This window comes from Mustela erminea, chromosome 10 (assembly GCF_009829155.1).
Source record: "Mustela erminea isolate mMusErm1 chromosome 10, mMusErm1.Pri, whole genome shotgun sequence".
NCBI classification, from domain to species: domain Eukaryota; kingdom Metazoa; phylum Chordata; class Mammalia; order Carnivora; family Mustelidae; genus Mustela; species Mustela erminea.
This window is the reverse complement of record NC_045623.1, coordinates 57,992,085-58,004,751: the sequence shown is the minus strand read 5'-3', so window position 1 is coordinate 58,004,751 and position 12,667 is coordinate 57,992,085. Positions and strand designations below refer to the sequence as shown.

Genomic DNA, 12,667 nt, shown 5'->3' with positions numbered 1-12,667 from the left:
CTGATGTCATTAACCTTTGAAGCCATAGGCAAGAAGGATTTCTGAGATTAAAAGAAGTCTTTTTAAGATTTATTTATTTATTTGAGAGAGAAAGAGAAAACGTGTACAGAAAGGAGCAGGAGAGGGAGAGAGATCTTCAGCAGACTCCTTGATGAGCCCAGAGCCCGACACAGGGATCCATCTCACACCCATGAGATCACCACCTGAGCTGAAACCAAGAATTGGACTTAACTGACTTAACCGACTGGCTCAATGACTGAGCCAACCAGGCACCCCTGTTTTGTTTTTTAAAGGTTTTATTTTGGGGGCAGCTAGGTGGCTCAGTCCGTTAAGCGTCTGACTTCAGCTCAGGTCATGATGTTAGGGTGCTGGGATCAAGTCCCGCATCCAGCTCCCTGCTTAGTGGAGAGTCTGTTTCTTCCTCTCCCTCTGCCCGTTGCCCCACTTGTGCAGCGCTCTTTCTCTCAAATAAATAAATAAAATCTTTTAAAAAAACTTTTAAATTAAAATAAGTTAAGTTTTTAAAAAATGTTTTATATATTTATTTGAGAGAGAGAAGAGCAGGGGTAGGGGCTAAGGGAGAGGGAGAGCAGAAAGCCCAATGAGGGACTTCATCTCAGGATCCCAGGATCATGACCTGAGCTGAAGGCAGCCGCTTAATGGACTGAGCCACCCAGGCATCCCAATAAAGGCTTTAAGTAATCTCTACACCCAACATGCTGCTCAAACATAACCCCAAGATCAAGAGTTCTACCAAACCAACCAGGTGCCCTGGTTGTGGCTTTTCAACAGTGAAATATTTTGACCCATCCTGAAAATAACTGTACTGTTATTAATAGTACATATTCATAAATCATAGAAAAAGATTCAACTGTATAAAATCAATTTGGAAATGCTTAGAGAGTCTTCTGGAGCCTAGTCTTAGTTCATATACCACAATTTTTCCAGGTCAATTTACCTATAGATAAAGCATGGACTAACCACATCCTTCATTATCTTAGGAAAGTTTTTCCCCAATGATTAATATTATAGCCAGTTTATCCCTATTGGAATGAGTTGTTTCATGGAGGATTTTATCTAGTATCTAGGTGGACATTCTGGTTTTTCCAGATCTTACCCTCATTTTTTTTTAGAACACAATCATACACAGTGCTTCAGAATTTAGCAGTCCAGGTTTTGCCTATCTGTGATGGAATCCTTAAACTTCTCCATGGGTTTGTTCTATTTTGTTATTGTTTTATGTACAGACTTTAATATTTCTAAAGTGTTTCTATAGTACTTTTAAACTACTTGTATAGTATCTATAATATACTATATTAGCTTTTATGGAATTTCTTTTACTTTGAGTCTCTTCCTTTATGGTCATTATTTTAGATATCATATAATGTATTTGTTGTTTTTTTTTTTTTTTTAAAGTAAGCTCTATACCCAGTGTGGGACTTGAACTCATGACCCTGAGATCAAGAGTTGCATGCTCTACTGACTGGGCCAGACAGGCACCCCTTGTTCAATTTTATTTTATTTTTGTTTTTTTCTTCCCCCTTCTTCATTTTTTAAAAAAAATTTTAAAAGATTTTATTTGTTTATTTGACAGAGAGAGACATAGCAAGATAAGTGGGAGAGGGAGAAGCAGAGCTGGAAACCCGATGCAGGGCTTGATCCCAGGACCCTGGGATCAGGATCTGATCCGAAGGCAGACCCTTAACCTTCTGAACCACCCAGGCACTCCCTCCTTCTTCATTTTTAAGGGTTACTTGATCAGAGGGGGGAAATCCTCCTTTTTTCTACAGCATTTTTTAAAAGTTAGTTATTCTAAAAGCGTACTAGCTATTAGTTTATATATTTTACTATCTTATGTCTGAGAAAAATAAGGCTTATAGAGTTGTTGGACTGAGAATTGTTTACAATTCAATTAGAGTTGTTTACACCAGCAAATAGTAATATAAGAAGGAGAAAATAACTCATAATCAACAAATTGGTATAAATATGTTGGATAGTTTCTGTTAGTGATAGGGTTGTATATATGTGGTAACATTTGATTTAAAGGATTGATGTAGGAGTAGGTAGGTGGGAGGGATGTGTGAAAATAGGTAATGAGGATTAAGGAGGGCACTTGAGATGAGCGCTGGGTGATGTGTGGAATTGTTGAATCACGGTATTGTATACCGGAAACATAACACTTTATTTTAACTATACTGGAATTAAAATAAAATAAAATAAATATAAAGACAAAGGATTTATATATTTATATATTCTTGTAACTATCACAAATCTTTTCTTTTTTTAGAATTCTACATTGTAAGAAATTTTCACACATATTGCCTATTAGATATTTCCAACAACCCTTGGCAGAATATATATTAATTATTCCCACTTTTCCTTTAAAGAAACTAAACTTCATAAAAGTTAAGTGACTACATAGCTAGCAAATGGCAAAATCCAATTACAAACCTAGGTCTTCTGTTTTCTCGTCCAGTGATGTTTCACTCTACTGTCTCTCTTATAAAAATAACTTTATTACTGCCGAAGGTTAGAATCATTAAAAACTTCTTTAAAAATAAAAATTTCTGATCATGTTTTACTAATTTCAGGCTTTTATATTTTGTCCTCCAAATAAAAAGGTGACCATCAATATGTATAAATTCACTATTTATTCAACAAATATTTATTGGATGCCTACCATGTGGTGAGTCTGTAACAAAGAGGCACTGAGGATAAATGGTGAATAGAATAGTCAGAATTCCTGCCTTTATGGAATTTACGTTCCACAATGGAGAATGATTAATTAATTGGAAAATAAATAAAATTATTTAAAAAACACTTTGAAAGAAACAAGCCATAGACCAAACTAGAGAAGAATAGTATAGGCAGGAAGGAGACTGGGAGATCCAAGCAACTCTCTCTGTAGACGTGACCCTTAAGCCTTAACCTGAAGGAGGAGAATGTGGTACCTATGTAAAAAGATGTGAAAGAACCTTCAAAGCAGATATAATACTATACACAAAGTCTCTGACACGGGAAAGAGCTTTATTTGTTCTAGGATCTGGATGATCAGAGTAGCAAGAATATAGCAAGGCAGGAAGACTTGGTTGGATAGAGAGACAAAGGCTCCTGTGTGCATCATCATGTTAGCTCTGGTAAAGACTAAAAGATAGACATTAGAAAGATCCATTTCCAAATACAGAATGTCATTTAGATCTCAGATTTTAAATGTGCTTTTACACTAACTTTGAACTGTGAATTTGTTTTCTACATTCCTTTTGGTGCTCTATATCCATGATTTAAGTTTCAATTTTAAATAGATTAATTTTTTTTACAGTCCTTTGAGGATTTCTTTCTGTAGTCTTAAAGTTAGAATAGGAAATTAAATAACTAATATGCTATATATTTAATTTTAAACCAAATGGAGGGATGGTGCTGTGGCTGATAGGAAGATTACTGATTTGCTTGAGATTATAGTTTTCTTTCCTTTTTTTGTGAACATTGTCAGTTTATATGTTAACAAAAAATAATTTATGCTTTTTTATTATTGAATTCATACTACTAAAATCTTTTAAAGGTATATGAGAAGGTCAAGCTGGAAGGTACAGTATATCTTCTTAAACCACATGATAAACATATTAATAACAGATTATTTTTAATTTTATCAGAAAGCTAAAACAAGTTTCGCTTTTTCTTTCCTATCAGGCATGCCCATTTATCATCGATATCTATGCAGACAAATGCAAGCCAAGAATTAAAGCTGTCCATATGGAGGCATGCAGTGGGCAACTTGAGAAGGCCATTTGTAAATCTGTCCTTAATAAAGGCGATGCCAGGGTAATGGATGGCTATGAAAATATAATTGTACATACTTATAAGCGTGACACCTGGATAACATCAGTTATTGAAAACAAGGTATTATTTATGAGGTGTTCTCCTCGTAACTGCATTGTTTACTAATATGTTCCATCTTCTTTCTTACTCTATTCTTGCACAGTAATTAATATCACATTATATTAATAATATTTATAATGGGCAATTCTTCTTTTTAGGCTTCTAATTCAAACAGCATGATAATTTTTACACATTTTTTAAAGTTTGAGATAATTGTATTATGAAAATTAAATATCTGGAGATCTCTGAAGATAGAGCATAATATGGGTACAAAGTATTTTATTTAGTTTGTTATTAAAAATCTTCACACATACATAACTATTTCAAATAACAGACATTAGGTTTTAAAGAAATAAGACAAAGTAAAGAAAAAATTTAGACCTACTTCTTCCACACTTTGAAATATTAGAAATTCTATAGACTGTCATCATTTTATCTAATATATTCCACTGGCCAGGACCTATTTTTATCAAGCCAATTATTGCTAACTCTGGCTACCATCCTGCTACTACTGATATTGCAGGCCAAGAGAATATAAATGCTTAGGGATACTCAGCTTTCTGGAAACGTAAATTTTCATAAAATCTTACTCAAGATGGCTGGATTTTTAGGACTATTGGCTATTTCTTTTAGTTCCTGGTGATACTTAACATTATTTTTATGCTTACCATGAATTTCTTAAAGTGCTTAAAGTTTGGCTGAGTATTGAGTCAATGTGAATATATACTATGTAACTAACTCTTCTAGTCACAAAAGAGACCACTATCAGTTGTAATATGATCTCTGCTTTCAAGGAGCTTTGGCCTAGTTGGAGAGACAGAATTAATACTCTCAAAATAGATCAGAGAATAATTAAATGTTAAATTATCTGGTACTGCTTACTTGTGCAGTAGTTTTACTATATTTGCGTCTCTTGTGCTTGATGTTAATTTGGACTATAGAAGATAAGGAAAGACTTGTGATGAGGGGAAGGGGACAGTGGTATGGGATTGGAGACAAATTAAGATTAGATATGCAGAGACAGCCATTAGAAGCACAGAAACAGTGTATGGAGTAATATGTAAGAGGGTTAATGTGGAGAGTAGAGGAAATAGTGGGAATATCTTCTGTGTAGAAACAGAGAACTTTATTTGGAGGAGTAGTACAAAGATAAATAACATAGGTGGTATGGGTACAGATTATATATATTATCTTGAAAATGAGGTGGAGGACTTGGACTTCATAAAAACAGTTAGGGTCCCCAGCTAGGAGATTCCAGTCTTCAAGTGGATCATAAAGCTTTGGAGGGTGATTCCTAAGATCCAGCATGCCTTCCCTTCCGTTCTATGTTTTATTAAAACTAAAAGCATGGATGGGAGTCACTATCTTAACCACAGTTTCTCTGTTCTGTTGTTAGCTATCATTTCTCAACCCTCCATCTCCTTCCTTTCCCTCAAGGAAGACTAAACTTCCCTGCATCAAAATGATGTAATAATAATAATAATATTTTAGAGTTTCCCATTTGTTAGGTACTTTACATTTATTAACACATTTACTTCTCACAACAACCCAACAACCCAACTAACCACATTTTACACACAAAGAAATTGAAGCATGGGGACGTTAAATAACTTGCAGAAGGTCACATGCTGAGTAGTAGAGCTGAGAAATGAATCTAGGTAGTATAATGTTATACTGTCCCCTTGTAGTCACTCGGGAGTGCTTGTAGTTTTCTTAGCAGGGGAATACTTTGGTGCCTACGTATCTTTCATTCACCAGCTTCAGAGGCTATCTAATATCTATGATCTATTATCTCAAGTATTGCTTCTTCCTTAAGGTCTTCCTTGCTAACCCAGTCTAAGCTAATGTTTCTGTGTTTTTATGGTATTTTCTATATTTCTGTAGACCTTGTGAATACCTCTATCACAAGACTTACAAAATGTTTATAATAATCATTTTATTTGTTTGTATTTATTAAAGAAAGGACTGGCAACTTATGAAATTTTTTTTATAGTCAGATAATAAAGTGATTATTCACATCAACAATGAGCTAAGTAAAAACTGCGTAAATAACAGAGGACTCAACATATTTGCAGTAGAAGTGGCATCAAAATCTACAATGGTAATGTATTGTTTTCTAATTTAAGCTTTTTGTTTTATTGTTTGAAAAAACATTTTTACTAATAATACTATGAATAAGTGGAAGTATGAAATAAAGTAGAAAATTATTCTAAATATGATATTCATATTATTATCATCCTATATTAGGAGATTTTTGTTCTAGTTCAGTTCTCACTATTTGGTCCAGTGATTATGAGAGATTCACTTACCCACTCTGTTCCTGTCTCTTTAAATGTAAAATTAATGTAATATTACTAGTGTTAGGTAGTTCACAAGATTAATGTAAAGATAAAAAGGGGCGCCTGGGTGGCTCAGTGGGTTAAGCCTCTACCTTCGGCTCAGGTCATGATCCCAGGGACCTGGGATCGAGTCCCGCATAGGGCTCTCTGCTCAGCAGGGAGCCTGATTCTCCTCATCTCTCTCTCTGTCTGTCTCTCTGCCTATTTGTGATTTCTCTCTCTGTCAAATAAATAAATAAAATCTTTAAAAAAAAAAAAAAAAAAAAAATGTAAAGATAAAAATAAAATGGTGTAAGTGAAAACATTTTGCAACATCATATAGAAAGACAAAGTAATGTTTATAATAAATGGGAATTTTGCTAATCCAAAATATTTTTATCTACATTATTAAGATTTTCCAAAGTAACCTGAGAGAGAAAAGGCCTCTTAAGTTTTAGACAACTTAAGTTATCTAAGTCAAGAGCCAGGAACAGCTGTAGTTTCTAGTGTTAGCAGAGCTGTGGGTTTCTAATTTAGCTAGGGGTTCAAAGGCAGGCACTCTGAAACTGCTCTAGTGAAGGGAAGAAAGAAAAAGCCTTCTGTTCTTACTTACCCTTTCTTCATTCTGTCCATGAAATCCTAAAACATTCTAAAGCCGAATAAAGAGGAGTCTACAGAATCCCAAAGAGAATTTTAAGAAAATGCTCTAGGTTTAGTGAAAAAATGATACTCCTCTTTCCACTACTCCCTTTTCTACTACTCCTACCTCACATTTATATACACCAAATATCAACTACTATATTTGAGTAGAATTTATGCTGGATTATTCTGTTAGACATCAGATCATAGATTGTAGGTATCCACTAAAGACAAATGGTATAGAATTTTATCCTCACAGGGCTATTTTTTGCATAGGACCTAGAAATGTTACCCTGTTTAAAAAGTAGCCAAAAATAACAATATGTAAAGGGAAAGTAAAAGTTTTCTATTTTTATATGCAGGTTTGTCAACATGTAATGCCTCTGAATGAACGACAAGAATGGATATATCATTGTGTGTATTCCCTTGTATCTTAAATATTGTTTTTTACTTGAGGCTGTCAAGCTAAGAATTCTTCCAGGTTTAGTCTGTTATTTTTGTTAAACTAAATGCTAATCAATTTAACTGATGTACATAAACAACCTATTTAATTTGTATGTGTTTATATTTTATACCCATGTTATATACTTTATGATTAAAGTATAAATATAAAATAGAAATAATAATGTTTTTAATGTGTGACTCTCTTATTAATTTAATGAGAAATCTGGGCCTATTTCATCTACCAAGAGTAAATCAAAATAAAATTACCAGTTGGGGCACCCAGGTGGCTCAGTGGGTTGAGCCTCTGCCTTCAGCTCAGGTCATGATCCTGGGGTCCTCGAATCGAGCCCTGCATCAGGCTCTCTGCTTGGTGGGGAGCCTGCTTCCCCCTTCTCTCTGCCTGCCTCTCTGCCTATTTGTGATTTCTCTGTCAAATAAATAAAATCTTTTAAAAAAAATAAATAAAATTACAGATAAGCTTTTAAAAAGTAGTATTTGATGAATTCTACAAAATCCTGTATACTTTTGGTTTAGTCTTACTGACCAAAAATAAACTCAAAGAAAATGAAAATAGGCCAACTGCAGCTAGTGCTTTGGTCTCTCACCCTGTCTTCTCACTCTTCTGTCCCAGGAGCCCAAAAGGTCACAGACTCCCACCCATGCCACTGTGGTCACAAGCATGTGGCTGTGGGAAGACCAGGGAGCCTCCTGGGCCCCTTCTCTTTGCTGCTGCTAATGTATAGCCCCTTCAAAACCTGCCTTTCCACCAGCAGCCTTTACTCCTGATGCACCTTTTCAGCTTTGAACTGATGCTTCTTCCTCCAGCCCCTTCTGGCCCTGTAGGTATGCAAGCCCTGGAAGCTATTCCACCATTGTCCATACTGGCAGCCATTTGGCAGGCGGTATGATTGGAGCAACAGGTCTGGATGGGGTGTTGAATTTACTTCTGAGGGGATTCTTGTCTTAGTGTACCATAGCACAGTAGACATGACAACTGATGGTAGTGGTTGGTGAGTGATTTGACATTTGAACAAATGAGAAAAAAACTGCAGCAAATCACAAATTCAAGGATGTTTTCCCTGATGAGAAGATCTTTAACCTGAACCATAATCTTATAACTCTCTTAGATGTCAGAGGCCATGCAAATATAATGCTGGTGCTCTAAAGAAAGTGTATATGCAGTTTCTTCAACTATACAGTCTGCTCTGCTATCATCTGTCCTTTCTTGCCAAAAATGATCTATAAGATGAGACACATCAGAATGTAATGTAATAGCATTAACTCACAGAACCTGGGGCCTTAGCCATCCAGGAGATGGGAAAGCACACTATGATAAATGTGTTAAAGTTCATTCTTGCGGCAATAGACATTTTACTGGATTAGAGCATGCATAGTATCTTGTGGTACCTGTATGGAATTTCAGCTTTCCTCATGCAAAATGATGTTGTATCCCTGAACTACTCAAAGAAATGGTTAGCTAAAAGCATTCAAGTTATTGCTGGGGAAAATTTTTCCCTTTCTTTTGTTACTGAACTCAAGCTTGTCCGAGCACCTGATACACAGTATGTTTGAGAGCCCGGTTTTTTGGGGTTTTTTTTTTTGTTTTTTAAAGATTTATATATTTGACAGAGATCACAAATAGGCAGAGAGGCAGGCTGAGAGAGAGAGGGGGGAAGCAGGCTCCCTGCTGAGCAGGGAGCCTGATGCGGGGCTCGATCCCATGACTCTGAGATCATGACCTGAGCCAAAGGCAGAGGCTTAACCCACTGAGCCACCCAGGCGCCCCGAGAGCCTGGTTTTTTAAGCAAAGGGAGCTTTATTGTCAGAAGAGCAGCCCAAAAAGAAGTCAGGAGATCGTTCCCAAAGCTGCCTTGCCCTTTTGAGCCTAAGGACAGTTTGTATATGTTTGGGAAAGGAGGTGAATACATGAGAGGAGGGTGAAGAGTTTCTTGAACCAGGAAGAGAGAGGCCTTGAAAAAAGCTGGAGGTATGCATTCTTCCAGACAATGAGGGGCCGTTTGGGACCTGGTATGATCTAGTACATCAGATAATTTCAAGACAAATGTTACCCATTAGGTTTCTACAGTCAGTGGGTAAATAGGGAGTAGTAGTGATTGATCATGTATGAAGTTAAGAGATGCATAAAACATAAGTAGGGAACAAAATAGAATGTGGAGCTAAATTAATGCAACTAATACAACTATAGTTCTGCCTCTGCTTTCAAAACAGGTCTAGGAACCAAGTATCTAGCCTCACTTTCTAGAGTCATTGGCTGGTCTAAGAGTCAAATAGACATAAGACATTAACAGGAGAAAAAGAAATTTCATTATGTACATATGGGAGCCCAAGAAAGACATGAGACTCGCAGGCAGTCAGCCAATTGAGGCTTATATATCATCCTGAGCAGAGGAGAGAGGATAGGAGTCTGGGGTTTCAAAGTGGAAGAAGACAATTCACAGGAAGATGAGAAGAGTGAATGTTAGCTAAACAGATGTTTGCCATGCTATGGAGATAAGTCTTTCTGATATTAAAAAAACTATCTCTAGTAATAGCTGTCTGGTACAGGCCATCTATCAAAATTCTTTTAGGCAGTTAAGTGAGAAGTAATAAGATTTTCCCAAGTCGGTAGGTCTTAATTGCCTTCAGCTGAAAACAATCCACATGTTAAAGGAGCACGTTTTGAGGTGGCAGATTCTGCTACCTCTCAATACCTTTGATAAAATGTGGCTATGGGTCCCATCTTGGTTCCATCTGTGTCACTGACAGCAGCCTGAGATCATACCCTGTCCCGAAATCAAGAGTCAGATGCTTAACCTACTGAGGAACCCAGACACCCTATAGTGTATATTTTAAAGTCTTCTCTCTAATATTCTTCAGATTCTCTTCTTACCTCTGACATTTCTTTTCACCCACACTTCTATAGCTTCTTCCAGTTTCCACATTGTCTCTCACTTCAGGCCATTTGGATGCAATGTTTCTTTCTGCCTATAGAGTAGTAATTATCTGAGTGCCTGGGTAGCTCAGTTGGTTAAGCAGCTGCCTTCGGCTCAGGTCATGATTCCAGGGCCCTGGGATCAAGCCCTGCATCGGGCTCCCTGCTCAGCAGAGAGCCTGCTTCTCTCCCTCTGCCTGCCACTCTGCTTACTTGTGTTTTCTATCTCTTTGTCAAATAAATAAACAAAATCTTAAAAAAAAAAAAAAAAAGAATAGTAACTATCTCTCTATTCCCTCTTCCTCCTTCAGGTCTCAGTGAATATGTCATTTTTTTCTAAGGATCCTTCCCTGATCAAGGCCCTACAACAACTACTTTGGTGGCCCCAAAAGTTCATGTTTATTCTTTGTTGTAGCACTCATCATACTGTATGGGAATAACTGATTAGTTTTACCTGTAAAGGTAAAAGGCTGAAAGCAAGGACAGTTATAATTCCAGTATATAGCATAGAATCACAATAGATATGCAGTAAATATTTCCTGGACAGTAGAATAAAGTGGGTGGAAAATTAAACTAAACTTACCTGCAGTATGAACTTTTCCTAATTATTAGGACATATTAAAAATAGACACATAAGCGGCGCCTGGGTGGCTCAGTGGGTTGGGCCTCTGCCTTCAGCTCAGGTCATGATCTCGGGGTCCTGGGATCAGGCCCTGCATCGGGTTCTCTGCTCAGCAGGGAGCCTGCTTCCCCCTCTCTCTCTGCCTGCCTCTCTACCTACTTGTAATCTCTCTCTCTGTATCAAATAAATAAATCTTAAAAAAAATATATACATGTAAGAAAAAATGGCTCATTACTATTAAATTCTATTTACCCAGATTTTGTTTTTATGTCATTAACTAACAGATTAAGACAACTACATTTAATAGTTTTGTTGATTTTTCATTAGATATTCTAGTAGATCTGTTGCCTTTTTTTTTTTTTTAAAGCCAGAAGCCTTCTTTTAGATCTATTTTTGGTGTAGGTTGAATATGATACAGAAATTTAATACACCACACTAATCATATTTTGGATATAATCCAGGAAAATGAAAATATATTTCTGATTTTGGCCACCAGAGGGTGAGCATATTACTTATTATTCATAATATTCATTAGAGGGAGAGAGAGAAAATGAAAGAGAGAGACCGATTGATAATATTTCTCAGCACTGGGTTAAGTCCTTTATGACTTCTAAGACTGCTTTGGTGAAATATATTGTATATTAAGGATCTATCTATAAGAGACATATGCACCCACCCTATTAGAGAATATATAAAAATTATTTCTAACTTGTGAGGTAGATACTAAGTCTTCTGCTCTTAAAAAGATACTGACTCGCTTCTTTGTGAAGTTACAAGTATAAGGACATATTAAGATGGCCCTGCTAGCTTTACTTAGAAGTGTAAAGCCTATGTTTGCTACTCAGCTTAGCTTGAGTAAAACAAAAACAAAAACAAACCAAAAAACCATAATGATTCAAGGAGAAAGATTGCAAATCGTGGAAATAAATTAGGGAAAGCAGATGAAATTAATGTGAGAGACAGTTTGAGGGGCAGGACTGGGAATGGTTGCTTAAAGTCGAAGAGGTAAAGGATTTTGGCTGCTTAAAAGTATCTGTACTTGTTAACTATGGCTAGTTTTGTCTAAGGAAGATGAAGAATAGGATTCTCAGTTCTTATGCCACTTATTCACAGTGGCTTATATTTGTGATATTTGACCAAAGTTAATTTGTACTTTAAAGATGGATTCTTGGGGCACCTGGCTGGCTCAGTCCTTAGAGCATGTGACTCTTGACCTCAGAGTAGTGAGTTGAAGCCCCACCTCGGGCATGGAGACTACTTAAAAAAAAAAAAAACATATATATATATATATATATATATATATATATGTACTTGTTTTATATAACATGAATAATAAGAAATAAGTTCTCTTATTTTTAAAAAATATTAACAGTTCTAAAGGTATATATTAAGGGGCACCTGGGCGGCTCAGCCAGTTACTCATTTGACTCTTGATTTTTGGCTCAGGTCATGAACTTGGGTGGTAAGATCAAGCCCTGCATGGGGCTCTGCGCCTTGTGGAGCATCTACTTAAGATCCTCTCTTTTCTCTCTCCCTTTGCCCCTTCTCACCCCCAACCCTGCGTTCGTGTGTACTCGCCCTCTAAAAATAAATAAGTCAAAAGAAAAAAAAAGAGATATATTAATATTAAAAAAGAAGACCTGCATATTATAAAGGGGTTAGAGGTATGGTTCCATTCTCCGAAAATTAAAAAATATATATTTTTTAATTTCTTTTAGACACAATTTTTTTTAAAGATTTTATTCATTTATTTGACAGAGATCACAAGTAGGCAAAGAGGCAGGCAGAGAGAGAGGAGGAAACAGGCTCCCTGCCAAGCAGAGAGCCTGATTGCAG

At 36.3% G+C, this 12,667-nt stretch overlaps 1 protein-coding gene and 1 pseudogene across 2 annotated transcripts in view; both read left to right on the top strand.

The window, feature by feature from the left end:
• Nucleotides 1–7,494, top strand: part of EFCAB7 (EF-hand calcium binding domain 7) — a 49,013-nt gene extending 41,519 nt beyond the window's left edge. Inside the window, exons 12-14 of one of the 2 annotated variants that reach the window (XM_032361464.1) lie at nt 3,688–3,897; nt 5,870–5,977; nt 7,196–7,494. In XM_032361464.1, coding sequence (XP_032217355.1) covers nt 3,688–3,897; nt 5,870–5,977; nt 7,196–7,270 — 393 coding nt within the window. In that variant the 3' untranslated portion in view covers nt 7,271–7,494. The remainder of the gene's footprint in view (nt 1–3,687; nt 3,898–5,869; nt 5,978–7,195) is intronic. The other variant, XM_032361465.1, reaches the window with a different exon arrangement.
• Nucleotides 7,495–7,936: 442 nt separating this feature from the next.
• On the top strand, nt 7,937–8,884 carry LOC116568199 (annotated as a pseudogene).
• The last annotated feature ends 3,783 nt before the right edge of the window (nt 8,885–12,667 follow it).